General features: G+C 39.5%; 1 protein-coding gene across 4 annotated transcripts in view; it reads right to left on the bottom strand.

Annotated features, from left to right (window-relative positions):
- The window catches only part of APP (amyloid beta precursor protein), a 167,115-nt gene that overhangs the window by 73,942 nt on the left and 76,189 nt on the right, over positions 1-16,984 (bottom strand). For all 4 annotated transcript variants that reach the window (XM_063126740.1, XM_063126741.1, XM_063126742.1 and 1 more), the window contains exon 3: positions 15,857-15,986. In XM_063126740.1, the coding sequence (XP_062982810.1) occupies positions 15,857-15,986 (130 nt within the window). The remainder of the gene's footprint in view (positions 1-15,856; positions 15,987-16,984) is intronic.

The following is a 16,984-nucleotide window of genomic DNA, read 5'->3' as shown; positions in this document are numbered from 1 at the left end:
CGCTACCTATGAGACAATTTGAGAACTTCTGTAATACAGGAACTGTGTCAACCATTACCTCAGATTGTACCAAAGCAAGATGACAAAATGTTTCCAATTGAAGGAGACTCATGTGTGTGTGCATGTGCACAGTTATTCTAAATGTAATGGTGGAATGAACTATCATACCTAGAGTTGCCTCCAAGTTTCATTGAAAGCAAAAAGTTTCAATAGATAAAAACAGTGAACTTCAGAGGCTCTGCACATTTTTAATACTACTTTATAAGGAGTAGGCAAAAGGCTCCAAGACTGCTCAGCTACCCTGTATCCATATGGTATCATTCGAAGATCAGAGATGGGGGAAGAATAATTGTATTGTTGGTGCTTATGGGCCTCAGCATCTACATTCTAACAAATCAAATTATTCCCTAAGAACTCAGCTGCCTGAGTCAAGACAAGTGTGCTGTGAGGAGCTGTGCTCCCTATCCTGCTTCTGCAGCAAGTCAATGGTAAGCGAACTGGTGAAGTGGAGAGATCATGGCAGAATGACCCATTTGAGATAGCAACCTGCTACTCACAGAGGAATAACCAACATTAGGCAAAACAAGCTGCAGTTTCTTTGCTCATCGGTAAGCAGGATCCTGGCTTGTTCATAAAACCATGACTAAAATTATATGATATGCCCAAATGTGCCCTATGTCAACAGCCACAGTGATATAATACAATGCAAAATTGAGAAGAAGAGCTGTGTGGTAGGGCAAGAGATATCCATCTGAACCACATTTAAACAAAGAGTCTTGTAGCATTTTGAATACTGACCATTTATTATGTGATAAACTTTCATGGATTAGAGTCTATTTCATCAGATGCATGAAGTGTTATCCTTAATTGGCAGATATATTTGAGTGTACAAATGATTGTTCAGAGAATAAAAAGTTGTGAGCAGTAGAACTGAAATAGGAAAGACATGCTATAAGTACAGTTTGTGTCTATTCAATTAAAGCTTAAATATATGCAAAATAAGCACAGCGATTATTTACAACAGCAGTAATTGGTGATAGCGATGGTAAGATTATTGTGTTAAGAAAACTAACAGCTGTAGTGGGCCACATTTGTTGATACAACTGTAGCTTATAAAAGGAACACAAAACAACTGTCATGCTCCAAGCCAATTCAAGCTTAAGGGACACCTCTGTGGAGGAAGAGGAATTCTCAACAAACCCCACTCCCACAGAAGACATGGGGCAACCTGAGGAGTCCTGCTGCAGGAATGCCTCACCTGAAGTCCCAAAGATCCCCTGCAACCTGATCCAGGGGTTCTGATTCACCTCCCTTGTCCTACAGCTCTCTGGAGCATCAGTGGTGATGAACAAGGTGGGATGCTCAGTGTCCGAGTACCTGCCTGGCCACCTGAAGACACTTTCAGACAGAGTATACTCATGAAGAAGAATTAGCTGTTACTAATGAAGAAGCAGTCCCAGCTGCAACTGGTAAATCAGGGGCTACAATTATATAAGACCTCAGTCTTCTCCAAAACCTTTTTTTGGTTAACAGCTCTCACTGAGATACTTTGATACAGCTGCATGCTCAGGACAACAGCACAAACAACATTTGCTTTGAATAGGATGCTTTTACATAACTGTAATCCAAACAGGACTGCAGGACTCAGCAATCTTGAAAGTTCATTTTATTAATGTTTAAGAAATGTCAATTCAGCTACACAGTTATTTTGTTGAAATCATATTAATCCCATAAACAGAGGTGTTTTAGAGCATTTTGTCCTTTAGTGTTCCAACAAGTACTGTCTTAAAATGGAGGTCAGTGAGCCATAAAATGAACATTTTTGGTTGTCCTATTTTCTTCTGCCTTAAAAGAAGGCTTCATTCTTATTAATCAGACATGAAAATTAAGTCATCCCAAAATATACACATATATTCCTGTGAGGCACATACCTTAAACACACAATGTATAGTGTTACCAGAAATTAACAACTGAAGGACATTTCATATTTGGGGTGAGGGGAATTGCAGGAGATAATCAGCTAGCTGTAGGCCATTGTGATCCACTATCCTATTAATATAGGACCTGTTCCCACTTTTATGCCCTTTAATTCTAAAATAGATGCCTGAAGTTTCTTACTTCCTTAATTATGCTTGTTGAAGGAAGTACCTACAACACAATATTGTTTTGCAGGATCCTTTTCAAAATGAAAATCTCTTATAAGAGAAAATCTAATATTACACAACTCCGCTCCAGTTGATGGGAAGCCTCACCTGACTAATATTGTCCACGTTACTAATTACACATACTTAACAGACCAATCATCCCTAGAATTTAGCAGCAGCTGCAGAATTGAGCAGTACATGCCAAATTCCCAAGGGGAGGGCAAGTGAAAACTGCATTCTCAATGAGCCTAACAAACATCCTCAGAGTGAACAAAAGTTCAAGAGGGCATGAGGAACAAGTGCCTCCTCTACCTAGACTTAAAAATTCTTTGAAACACTTAGAAATTCCTTCACCCTAGTGCTAGGTGTCCATACTTCTGCAGTATTATAAACTATGTCCATATACACATTCAGACCGTTCCTCTGCCATTTGCTTGGCTAAAACTTCTATCAACTATAAATGACAATTCAACATTCACGAAACAAGAATTCTACACAATATTTGGTCTCGCTTAGGAATGAACAAATCTGTCTGCTTCACTTTCTATAATGTTCATATTCCCCCCCCCCAATTTGTTCCATCCGATGTCTTTTTGCATTTTTTGAAAGTCCATACAAACATTTGTACACATTTTGGTGTAGAGTTTCAAGGGGAAACTCCATTATGAGAAAAAAGTACCTGTTCTTAAGGGTCTACTCATTTTTGCCTATGCTGCCCCTTGTGAAAGGAGGCAGACACTACCATGTCCTCATATTCTTTGAGGACAATAATAAAATACTAAATGAGCATTATGGCACCTTTAAGACTAACAAATTTATTCTGGCATAAGCTTTCATGGACTATAGCCCATTTCATCAGTACTACAGTGACAGGATTTTTTATCACACTATGGGCCTGTTCAGACAACATGCTAGCCATGGTTAGGCCGCTAACCCTTTTGCAGCAAATGGTTAGTGAGTGTGTTTAAACCATGGTCATGTAGCCACCATGGTTAGGAATAGTTCACACGACACACTTAAGGCATAATGTTTAGCTCAAATGCTTAACCACTGTGGCTTTAGCATGTCATCTGAACAGGGTCTACATGTGCTAATTGGTTTACCTAGTGCCAAGATGTTTGCATGATCAGCAGCAATTGTTTTGTGAATGGTCACTGTTAATAATGTGATTGTCAATGTCAGTATTTCCTGCATTTAATTTCCTTCTGATGTCATTGTTTACAATCCCCCCTCATATCTATTGCATATAAACTTGAAGCTTGCTGAAGTGGATGCACTGAAAGCTTCTGCCAAAATAAATTTGTCAGTCTCTAAGGTGCCGTAAGGTGCTTGCTGTTTTTGCTGCAACAGATTAACATGGCTTCTCTTCTGGAAATTTTGACATTCACAAAGAACTTTTTGTTTTATTTTAACATGTCTTTTTTGGTGTGTGTGGGGGGGGGAAATGTGGGCTATTAACTAAACTAAATAAGAACTCAGAGAGGGAGTTCTCCAAATAAGGGAAATCTTTCACATTTCTCTTTCTGTCAAGGGGATTTTATCAATACCCACAGAAAAGTGAGATATAAGTCTATGTAAGAGATAGAATCAACCTTCCTTACCATACTAGATGGGTGGGTATGGGGGAGGAATTGAGCTTCTGCTGAGCTCACGCACCACCAGAACAGATTCTGCAGGCTCAGCCTATGCCACACAAAGGTTTAATTATGGTGGTGAGCTAAGAGACAAGCCATAGTTCCATTCAACGAGCATCAGCAGAACTCACATGACCTCACCATGCTTGACCTGCTTTAGGGGCTTTAACTCAGAAGAAGCTCAGTATTTTATAGCAGCCCATGCTGGGGCTGGTGGTGAAGGGACAGCCATTTAACTGAGGCCTTCATAGTGATAATATTTATAGGTTGTTGTTTTCAAAGATACATACATTTTAACTTCATATAATATTGCACTGCCAGCCTGCATGTTCCTGGTATATTATGATAACGTCTTCAAAAATGAAACCAAAAAACGTTGAGCAGTCTTTCCTGGCTGGTTTAGTTGTTAGAGTTTACAATACCTCCAGACCAATTTAAAGAAATATTGTTTCATTAAAAAAAAGAAGTGTTACCCTAATTGTAAAGAAATGTGTTTCCCAGCTGACAATGCAACAGTATGTACACTGAAAGATATGCTGTTAGCACTCCTACAAACAGCGAAGATAAGCAATAACGCTGATGCCCAATGACCAAGCCACAAATATTTCTTGGCTTGTTTTGCATTTTCTTATGTTTTTTTTAGGTTTGGAGTTCTGGAGAAACACGCCTGACATCAATTAACAAGGTTGATATGCAAAGTCATGTGGTGTTAACTCTTGGCAACAAGGCTGAATATGGGCGTTTTTACAATTTTGCTAGCACATATAACTGAGTGTTACAAGAATAACTGATGAGATGGAAGTTTGAAAGAACTAACATTTCCTTCTCCCGTTTCAGCTTTTCTCATTCCACCTCCATTCAGAAGGTTTGGAAATTTAACAAACCACGCTCCTTTCTCCAGTCTGATGTCCCTTAACCTCCTTCTCCCATACTGCGTATATGGGATAGATATGCTAAACCTTTTATCTCCACTCAGCACAGCCAAAGTCCTTTTGCTTCGGCAGCTAAGCCCTCTTCCCTCTCTCTTCCATAATCTTCTCTTAAACTAGGGATAGGCAACATGTGGCCCTCCAGATTTTTTGACCTACAACTCCCATCATCTCTCACCATTGGCAATGCTGGTAGGGCTACGGAAGTCTAACCGAACTGCTACTGGAGTCTAAAATAGCCAAATGCCCTGGCAAATTGGCAATGTTTTTGCCACCACTGTGAATTTTGGCAGTTTGGCAGGGGCACCACACCAGGGGATAATGAAGGTGACATGTGGCCAATGGGCCATGTGTTACCCACGTCTGCTCAACATCCTGCTTGACTTCTGGATTTCTAGCTGCCCCTGTAATCCAGGTGTGGCAACAAACACCCACATAGCTTAGACCCAGAAACCCTATTCAGGCATTAAAGGCCTTGTGTAATGCGCCCCTGCCATTCTGCCCTGCTACTCTCAATGTGTTGCAGGAACAAGTTCTGGAGCAGGGAGCTTGCTGGACTTACATAAGTTCCACATACAATTCAGGACCCTGACTGTTCCGATGTATGCGGGGAGCCTACACAAGCACAGCAGAGTTCCTGCTGCAGAACTCTGCTCTCTAATGTCAAAAAAGATGGGGGAGGGGGTGATGGAGGGGGGCAGGTAGTGTGTTCCTCCGCTTCCTCTTCCCTGTCCCAATTCTAATCATATTACAGCTTTTAACACCTGAACAGCACTTACAGCTATATCCGTTCCATAAAAACACAACTATTCTCATTCCAAAATATGCCCACGCTGAGACTATGACATGCGGGTGAATGAAGAAAAGAAGCGTTGAAGTACAGTTGACCTTCAAATGTTAGCATTTTCTTCCTGAAAAAAAATATTGCATGTTTACATAGCCACCAAGTGCTCTGACCTTCCCCGGGGAGACATTTTGAGCAAAGCGATCTTATCAGTCGAAAGCTGGCAGGTGCCATCATTGTACGGTTCCATGGAAATCAACTTAGAATATCTGAATTCTAAAATGTGTCATTTCACATAACATTGCTCTACACAAAATGGTTCCATTAGTTCTCACTCCACAGTTGTCATCTTTGTGTGTGTGTGTGTGTGTGTGTGTGTGTGTGTGTTTTCAACAACAAGAACTGTCAAACATAAAACATTAGCTTTTTCAAAGGGTTTTCCTTCACAGCAGCAAGATCCCATATGAGAAACATTTTGTCATAATAAGAATGGAATGGATTGTTCCTCAGATTGGCTCATAATTCTGACTTGTGACTAACTACAGTTAAATTCTTGCATATCAACTTTAATGAATTGGGTTTTGAAAGATGTAGAAGTTGAGTTTTGAAGGTCAAGCATGCTAAAATTCAGGCTGTCCACAAAACTAAAAAAAACTGAAGTAAAACACAGAGTAGAACCTGTGAGCCTGACATAGGCCTACCCATTTTATATTGTACTGGCTACTGAGAGGCACAGATTGCCATTGCGGGAAAACATACTATTCAGGGCTCGTCAGATTTCCCTGGTTTGTCTTGTATTTATGAGCTGAGCCATAGGCTTTTTCCTGAAATCCAGGAATTTACTCAATCTCCCGCCCCCAAATTGCCTTTTCCACATTGTGGCACCTGTGGGCATCATTCGAACAAACTGGATTCCCAATCTGGTGCCTGCAGGTGCAATTTACACAAATTTTGGGCATAATTCATGCAAATTTGCATAATCCATGCAATTTGTGGCTGAAATTTGCACAATTTTTTTTTAGAGGCAAGCTGCCAGCTAGTCCAACATGTCATGCACCACGTCGTGCCAGCTGGTGGAAGACCAATGGAATCCAGGGGACACATGGGCCAATGAAAGCTCACTGAGCTTCACTCCCCAACTAGATTCCTCCGACATCCCTACTGAAAAGACTATACCAGATCTGCTCTCATGTGTAGCTATTTTCTGTCCCTCAAGTGGCAGTTTTGCTTGAAGCAAGCACCTGAGAGAAGAGAACCTGGTATGTTTCAACAGTAGCCACTTATAATATACTTCAACCTTGTAAAAAAAAAAAAAAAAACCTAGAGAGTGAGGTTACTACCCCTCTGGAGCAATTTCCTACCACCCCTCTGGCCTGCCCTTATGGAAATCAATTGATAAGAAGCACCTTGCTGGATCAGACCAAGGGTCCATCTAATCCAGCACTCTGTTCACACAGTGGCCAACAGGCTGTCGACCAGGGACCCACAAGCAGGATACTGTGCAACAGCACACTTCCACCCATGTTCCCCAACAACTGGTGTACATAAGCTTACTGCCTCGAATGCTGGAGATAGTACACAACCATCAGAGCTAGTAGCCATTGATAGCCTTCTCCTCCAGGAGAAGGCTATCAATGCTGTTGCTGTGACCACTGCCCTGGCAACCCTAGCTGATACCTAATCTTAAATGTGGTGCTGTTGAGTATGCAAAGATTTAATGCATCCTTTATTTAAAAGAAAAACAGAGCTTTGTGAGGCTTGTCTCTCTCAATCACACAGCTAAGTGGAGATGGAACCAATTTAAAAGAGCTGGATAAGCTAAATCCACAGTGGCATTAAAATTCTGAGACACAATTAGTTAATCTTGTCTCATCGATCAGGCAGTAGACAGGAAACGAAGTGTCTGGATTTATGGCCCGTTGGTGAAGGGAAAGTGCATTTGAAAGGAGAGACAATGTTCTAACTAAGGGGAAAGGGTGACAACAGCATTAAGAAGCATGCTAGCAATAGTGACAAGAATATTACATGAGTTCCCTTAGATGAAATATCCTAATTTAAATTATTAATTTACCCCTATGATTTTTAATGCTTGCAGTCTTCAATCAATGGGATCTTTACCTGTAAACATTTCAAGATCCTTCATAAAAACTACTGAAACGTCTGCGTGTTTGACATTACATCTCATTTTCATTGAAGAAATAATCATTTAATAATATATAGCATCTGGGGCCTTGGAAGAAGGCAACAAGGGAGAGGGCCTTCTCAGTGGTGGCCTCTCCACTTTGAGCTCCTCAGTGAGGCACATCAGGTGCCGACTCATATTTTCAGTGCCAGGTGTAAGCCACCCTCTACTCTGAGGCATTTAATGGAATATGATGAAGCATCTATGCCTGTTGTTTTAAGAACAGGTATGCTAGGGGGAAATAATTATTTAAATTGTTTTTAGCTATTTCCATTGTTTTAAATTCTCTATGTTAAAATTGTTAAACTATTTTTATGTTGTATTTTGTAGCTCCTGCTATTGGGCGGTATAGAAATGTAATAAATGAGGAACTAATAGTTAAGAAAGATAATGAAAGGGAGAAAAGAACAGTGTTAAAAGCGTTGATGAGTGAAATATATAGAATATTGGTGGAGAAAGGGACGGTGGATAATTCGGGTAAAATGGTTTGGAAGACAGATTTGAAGGTACAAATAGGACAACAGGGTTGGGAGGGATTATGGAAACAAAGAGCGTTGAGAAATATGTCAGTAAGAATAAAAGAGAATTATTTTTAAATTGTATGGAGGTGGTACCTAACTCCGGTTAGATTGAATAAGATAAACAATCAGCAATCAGAAAATTGTTGGAGAGGTTGTGGGGTTAAAGGAACGTATTTGCATATGTGGTGGGAATGTAACTATGTTCAGAAATTGTGGAAGATGGTGTTTTTGGAGATTGAAGAAATTGTGGAAATGAAGATAGAACGAACACCAAAAGTTGCATTGCTGTCACTATTTGAAGAAGACTTTAAATGTAAAAAGGAAATTAAGGAACTGATAACGAATTTGTTGATTGCAGCAAGATTGATTGTAGCTAGGAACTGGAAGATTCAAGGGGAATATTCTATTGAAGAATGGTATAAAGAAGTATGGGATATAGCTATTAATGATAAATTAACAAGTAATATTAAATGGAGAAGAGGTATAGCTAAATCAAATGATTTTGAAGGAATTTGGAAACAGTTCCTAATATTTGTGTTTTCTAAAGGAAGTGGGAAACCACCAGCAGAAGAAAGTATGAGATTCTGGAATCAGGAAGGAGATCCCGAGGTGGGGGTGCACTTGTATGTTAATTTTGATTATGTTATTAAGATAAGATATTATGTATTCAATATTCAACATTATGCAGTATGTTGTTGTTGTTGTTTTATGTGAAATGTAAATGTGTATGTTTAAGTAATGTAGAAATATATATATATATATATATATATATATATATATATATATATATAAAAAGAAATGTAATAAATAAATAAATAAATAAATAATTTTTTAATGAATTGTAAATCACCCAGAGAGCTTTGGCTATGGGATGGTATAGAAATAAATAAATATATAAATAAACAAGAATTATATCAGCATATGCAACTATTTTCCAAAGCCATCCCTTAACATAACAGTGTATCTATGTTAATATAGTGTTACAAAAAACAACAACACACCATTACACAGCAGACTACAAACATTAAGCAAAACAAATACTTTTTACTGCATTTTTGGATGATTATTTGTCCCTTTCCCCTCCACTGCTAACTTCAAAGGGATGTGTACAAATTCATGTATGTTTGTTTATTTATTTATTACATTTTTATACCGCCCAATAGCTGAAGCTCTCTGGGCAGTTCACAAAAATTAAAATCATGAATTCTCCCCCACCAAAAATAAAAACAACAACAACAAGAACGCCACCCCCCCCCCCCCAAAAGTCCTGAATACTTCCAACTTCCACAGCCATGGAACACCTCTGGGTTAAGTGCTAAAATAAAATTCTGTACATCTTGTTAGCAAAAGACCTATAAAATATCCAAGAGACAAGGTCTTGCAAATCCTGACCCATGATATCCCACTCTTCATTTCTGAAACAGAAAACAGGTTTGAGATGTTAGACAATACTGATGGCTAGGAACCACACAATCCCTCAATGGAGGAGATGGAGTGGAGTGAAAAAAGGGCACGTGTTGGAAGTTGGGAACTAGGGAGCGGGGAGGGGCAGAGCAGCATGTAGGATACAGGAACCAAGTAGGTGGGTCTCTAGGATGGGAAGGCAATTTTGTTATAACTCCTTATAGTACCATTGAAATAATTCACTCACATGTCTAAGAACTATAATGTAGCTCTTATGAACACTGGGAAGAGTGACTAACATTTGAAATAGAGTAAAGTTGATACTAATAAGACTGATGTAAAGTGTTCTCATAGCATATGTTAATCTTGCTTGAAAAAACTTTTTTGATTATTTTTTACCTAGAAAGGAATAATATAAATCTTGGCTATAAACAACACAATTTGGACTTGTTAACTATAGAAGAAAATTATTCTCAAACTTTTCAGCCTTTAATGAAATGAGGAATGGAATAACTTTCATGAGAGCTTCCAGTATAGAACTAGTTTTGCCTTGGAATCAAATGAAAGTGAAATGCATTCATCATGTAAAAGTACCTGACATTTTACAAGACTAGTCATTTTGGCAACACTGTCACTTTTATGAATGACATATTTAGAAGAAGGGAAACAGTCCTCCATATTTCACCTACAAAAATCTTTTAACAGTAAAACAATAGAAACAAATAAATATTAGTCCAATATAAGTAGACCCATTGAAATAAATGAGAGTGAAGTTAGTCATGACTAATGTATCCTATTCATTTCATTGGGTCTACTCTAAATGTAACACTGGATACTAGCTAATGTCTTTGTGATAAGTCTGACAACATGGTCAGACCAAATTAATGATTCACTAATTCCAGATGTAAAACAATGTAAACCTGGAATTTCTCTTCATTAATATAAATGAAGTTCCCTTATTTTCTCAGTGATACATTTAAATAGTGAGAGAATTGGTGTACAGTTTTCACAGATAACAGGTTCTGATTTAGTGTTACTTAAATTATTTCTGCTTTGCATGCTTTAGTCACATTAACTCAAAGCAAGCCCTGTGGTAATCTAATAAATTCAATCAATACTGCTGGAGCATTTGCTACACACAACCTGCCTGTCATACAGTATAAGCCATTTCATTCGAAAGAAGCTAAGGAATCAGCCAAGTGTTGAAGGGGTTTGCTACAGCAAATCCCAGCAGGGCAATGCTAAAGGCCAGCACAAAAATGGATCATGAATATACTTTGGCATGAAAGTAGACATATTTCTGCTAGTCAAATAATTCTCACCCCTAAGGAAAGGCAAGCATCTAACTGGATAAACTGACTCAATGAACTCAAGTGACTTGAGCTAAAAATAAAGTGAAACCCACCTAATGTTTTCTAGGAATATTTTTATCTGAAAAAAGAAATTTTGAAGATGGTTAACATGCCTAAGCATATCTGCCACATAATGATGAGCATACTCCCTAGCTAAACTTTTGTGAAATTACTCCATAAAGCACAGTGTTTTGGGGGACTTCTATCTATAATTACTACTTTGTTAATGCTGAGTTTTCTTATCTACCATCATTTGTATTCTGTACTGCTATGTTGAAATCATAGCTTAGATCTAGCAGCAGTCAAAAGGTCATATCAGCTATGAAGTCAACACAACTGGCTTTTGCTAGGGATGGCTGTCACGGGGGAAATCCTGTTCCCTTTTGGCTCCCAGTGGCACCTCCAATTTGGTACACATTTGCGAGCCAAGCAGCAGTTCAGTTCCTGAAAATTAGTAACTTTTCCACTTTTTTAAATAAGAAATTGTGATTTGCTGAAAATCACAGGTATAACTATTTATACCCATGGACCCCAGCTTGCGCATCCCTGAGCTTGCCTGACTTGCCGCACAGTGAATCAGGCAAACACGTGGTTTCCCCCTTTTCCCTAAATATATACAAATCATGATTTGCACAATGTCGTGGCTGTAAATAGTGCAAATTTCACAAAATCAGACCATTTACGCTTGCAATTTTCTGCAAATTGTGCTATTTACAACAGTGATTCTTGAAACATGTCAGAAATCACAAACATTGGTGCAGGTGTTTTGTTGTTGCTGCTGCTGCTGTTTTGTCTGCTCAAGTCCTTCTTATCCTAGGACACTTTCTATGTTTCCGTCTGCATTACTACCAGGAATTCAGGGACTTGCACTCTAGTCAAGAACATAGGTAGATCACAACCCCATGCTGGTAAGTTAAACACTAGGACAAGAAAACCTATAACGCTGGAGCTGAGAATAGTACTTTCTTTTCTTTCTGTATACCGGGAAATCAAGGGTAATTGACGCACTTGGGGAATTATGAGCAAGCCGAAACAAAAAAAATGAAACAAAAAAATTAATCCAGTAAATTGCTGCCATTTTATCAGTAGAGGAGTAAGAGATCATCGGAGTACTGCCCTGTTATTTTATCCTTCATATTTCTGATTGTCTGAAGATGAGTAAAAGAGAAATCTTATCTAATCCAACTACCTACGAGACAACTGAATTCTTCAGGTTCTAATTTACATCCACCATATCTCATATTGTGTTTTCTCTAAGCCAGAAGACAAAGGCAATAGGAATGCTGAACTAACACGCTAAGCCACGTTTAGGACTCTAACCCTTTTGCAGCAAATGGTTAGTGACCATGTTTAAACCACAGTTATGTAGTCACCATGGTTAGGAATGGTTCACATGACACAAGAAGTCACGGTTCTCATGATATGCTAAGCCATAACGTTTAGCACAAAATGCTTAACCACCGTGGCTTAGTGTGTTGTCTAAACAGGGTCATTCTGTCAACAACAGGTCTTGCTAATAACTTCTATAGCCCTTAAAACTACATCACCGATTCTCACAAAAAGAGTCTGTGATTTGCTCAAAGCCACTCATTGAGTTCCAATACTGAACAAGAATCAGAAACTGGGTTTCCTGTGTCTGATCCCAATTCATGGCCTCATAGTCATGACAGTATTTCTTAGAAATAATAATTTCTTACCCGCCTCTCCCTCTGGATCGAGGCGGGGAACAACATAGAATACAAAAATATTATAAAATACATAAAACTGATTAAAACATATAAAAACGAATACATTATTAAAATAACAGCTCAACATCTTAAAATTCGACTGGGTAGGCCTGCCGGAAAAGATCAGTCTTTATAGCTTTTTTATATTCAGAAAGACTGTTGAGTTGGCAAATCTCTCCCAGCAGGCCATTCCACAGTCTGGGAGCGGCAGAAGAGAAGTTCCTCTGCGTAACAGTTGTCTATCTAGTTTTAGCTGGCTGAAGTAAATTCTTCACAGAGGACCTGAGCATGTGGGGCGGATTGAAGGCGATCCTGCAGGTAACCTGGACCCAAACTATGGCCTTAGCTAGACCTAAGGATTATCCCAGGCAAATGGAGGGGTCGTCCCTGCCTGCTCCTGGGATCCCCTGTGTGTTATTTGGATGCACAGGGATGATCCCAGGATATAGACCTGGTCGAGCCATGGCCAGAGTAGGGTTTTAAAGTGTTTTAACCAACACTTTATACTTCGCCCAGAAACTAATTGGCAGCCAGTGAAGTGATTTTAAAATTGGTGAAATATGGTCACCCTTAGGTGTACTGGTGACCAACCCAGCTGCCATATTTTGAACTAGTTGAAGTTTCTGGACTAGGCACAAAGGTAGCCTTATGTAGAGTGCTTTGCAGAAGCTGAGCCTCGGAGTTACCAACACATGCACTACCATCTTTAGGTCTTCCAACTCTAAGAAGGGGCACGGCTGGCGTATCAGCCAAAGCTGATAGTTGGCCCGTTGCCTATATGCAATGCTAATTTGGAGACAAGAGATTCAGTGCAACTTTCACTTTGTTTCTTTAAAACAGTTTCTAAACAAAATAACTTAATGTTTTGGCAACGTCTTTTCAAAACCTGCAAGGTCATTAACAGTCCCTAAGATTCTCTTCTCTCTACATTATATAACCCTTTAATCCTAAACATATTCTCTTGGGAGCAAATTCCAATGAAATCAATAGGGCTGGCTTCCAAGTAAATTGTTCTAGGATTGACGTGTTAAATAATTTCCCACCCACAGAGTCACAGATTTCTAAAGTCAGAACCTGACACTTCCATTGTACTAGAATCAACATGGGTTTGTTTCCCAATTTCCTCAGAAAAATCTTAAAAACCACGTGAGGCCACACTTTTGGCTTACCAGCTTATTAGAGTGTAAGATTAAAAGAGCCCTCCCAAGGCAAGAACTACTGTAGAAATTGGATGAAGACTGAATGGGCAACATTGCACAAACTGAGCACATGCTGGCTACAATAGAGAGCCTGCAGATTAAACCTAGGAGCAGTCCCAGCTCTGGGAGGAAGCTAGAAATGCTGCACTGTGTACAGGTTGCACGACTCTCACAAAATATTGTTACACTGTACTGGCACAATAAGCTGAAAGGAGGGCAGGAACACTGCAATGGTTGAAGAAGCCACAAATGTAGATTCCATAGACTCTAGACAGTCTGAATACCACTCCCCTACCAATTGTGCACAGGTAATGTGGCACATGTTCACTGGAACCATATAGAGCAAGAGAAAGCCCTGGTCTTTAGCTTCATATATTTCCCCTGTGCTAGAGGAAATCACTTGTGATGTTGGGATTAACAGATGGAAATCAAAAGTGGATATTGAGAGCCCTTACAATTGAAAGAGCCTTCAAGCTTGGAAGGATAAACACCTATCATTCAATGGACTGAAAATCTGGATGTTCTTGCTTCATTTCAACATATCTCCTACGGACATCAATCTCTATCTTTCTTTTATTTTTACCTCTTCTTTGTGATTTCCCCCTTCATTTTAGTTTTTTGTTTGCTATCATTATATTTGCAGATGCTTCTTTAAAAACACCATATTTTAAGGTTGAAGGGTATAGCTTTCTCTCACAGCAAGATATACTTTTGTTATAATAATCATTATTACAATTATACTCATTATAAGCTGCTTTGAATCTTTGAGGGAAATGAGTCACAATGTCCGAAATAAATCAATCTTCTGGTCAATGCATTTTTAGGGATAGAATATATAGCTAAGGGACCTGAAGGAGTGTTGAAGGATACAGCTGAAATGTGAATGAGGGAACTCTTTGCAACAGAGGAAAATCACAAAAATAAGAGGTACATCATTCATATGCAAAGGGATTTGTAGAAGAGCTGGGGGGAAATTTATTGACCATAGTAAGAATAAGAATCAAGAATATACTTGAGAACCAAGAGTGTTCTCACACAACACATATACACACATACATATCCACAGAGCTAGGCTCCAAATCTTTCCGGATGCAATCCTATGGGCGAGCCCTCAATGATCGTAAGCCCCTGAACCTAGAGGCTTATGAGCAGCCTGTGCAGAGTGGGAGGGGTGGCAGAGGTGATCTTTGGTTCCCTATTATCCTGCCCTGCATTACCCCCTAGATGGGCTTTTTTGCCCATCTAGCAACAGGATTTCAGAGAGGGAGAGAAAGAGGCTGGAGGGGACTCAGAATAGCTCATATCCTGGCCTCTTCAGTCTCCTCCTCTCACCACTCACAGAAATGCAGCTTTCCCCCTTCTCCAAAGTTGAATTCCCAACCTCAGAGCCATCCAATGTGGTCTTTTCCACACCAGCTGCAAGAGGGCGGGGGTTGGATCTCCGATTCCCCCTCCCGAAGACTCTAACCTTGGACTGGGGAATTTGAACTATCCTATGGACCCTCAGACTGTGTCTAGGGCCCACAGGATTGCTCCCCCAGAGACTAAATGTAACAGGAAAGCTGCAATCAAGATGAAATCCCCTCCTTAAATATCAAAAACCACAAAAAGGACATTACAGCTAGATCCAGAAAGAGTTAATGATTTTTAAGTTTGAATGATGTCTTCCAAATAAGCATGTGATTATTTTTTCCTAATGAAATCAAATCAGACTAAAAGTTTTCAAATTAACTTCTCAAGAAACATGTTGTTTTATTTTACATATATGTTTCAGAACTTTTCTTGCTTGATAGTCTGTTGAGTACAAAATAGCATTAGCCCCCACACCAGGCAATTTTATTATTACCTTTTCCAAAATGTACTAATACAATACTGAAAACATCACAACGCAAGCAGTACATCGCTCAGTGTAAAATCCATTTTATGCGGAGAAAAGAACAAATACATGCAGTTATTCAAAGAACAGCCGAGTATACTTACCTAAGCACCTATAGGGAACTACAATGTGTGGGTGACTCCTGCATTGTCTCCATCCCCGCCTGCACCAGTTCTGGATTGTTACAGGTTGGTTGGCTTCAACAACATTGGTAATTTGCAGCTCAGGGTAAACCTATTATTCAAAATACAAAGAATGTAATGAAATAAACTATTAGTATTACGATGTTTGTGAACATCTACTCACATTCTAACACACACCAGCCTCTCAATAACAAATATTATACGCAGAGATCTCTATAGGGCAGGGGCACCTCTCCAATGTCAATTACTAAGAAGCCAGCTCAAAGAATATCTGGTGAAATAGTTCAAGAATGTGCCACACCTGACCACGCTTCTTCCACTTTTTTCTAAACGCAAGGACAGCTATGGTTCACAAGTCCAACCAAAGCACTTCCATCCACAAAAGTAGCAATTCATGTCCCCTTCACTTGCAGGCTGCTTTCTTTTATCTTCCCCATTCCTGATAACACACTTATCAAAATTATTAGGAGCAATATAGCCAGTCTTGTATCCCTTCTTCTCATATTTATTTTAAGCACCACCACTGCCACTGCAGCTCTAGCTCCGAGGAGGCAGTAGGTGATTCCAAGATGCACTTTGATATCGCACACGTGCAAAAGCAATGAGAGCTCACTTTGAGGGAGAACTCTCATCCGAGCCTACATAGGTGAGTTTATTATTTTCCGAGTAAACAGAGAACCCACTGAGGATAAGTTCATCCATCACTAGTCTTAATCTGGCATCTAAATGTATTCAGTGAAGACCCCAGGTGGATCTCCTGGGGAAGGGTATTCCACAGATTGGGGGGGCACTACAGAGAAAGCTCTGCAGCAACCCACTGTGCCACTGTGGGTGGTGGCACCCAGAAAAGAGCCTCCAAAGTTGATCCTAGCAATTGGGCAGGAACATATGGGAAGAGGCATTCCTTAACTTGATAAATAGATGTCTACCATCATGACTGTATGCACAAAGGATGAAGAGGTGTGCTTTAATGATACGATATACTGGAAATCTGTTTTGGTGATTGATGATTAATTTTAAAGGACTACCAACCTACACAAAATACCTCATGATAAAATTTCTCTCAGAGTGCGCGCCCAAGAAAACAGG

Source organism: Elgaria multicarinata, chromosome 5 (assembly GCF_023053635.1).
Source record: "Elgaria multicarinata webbii isolate HBS135686 ecotype San Diego chromosome 5, rElgMul1.1.pri, whole genome shotgun sequence".
Lineage (NCBI taxonomy): Eukaryota > Metazoa > Chordata > Lepidosauria > Squamata > Anguidae > Elgaria > Elgaria multicarinata.
Note: the sequence above shows the minus strand (reverse complement) of the source record. Positions and strands in the feature narration are given on the sequence as shown.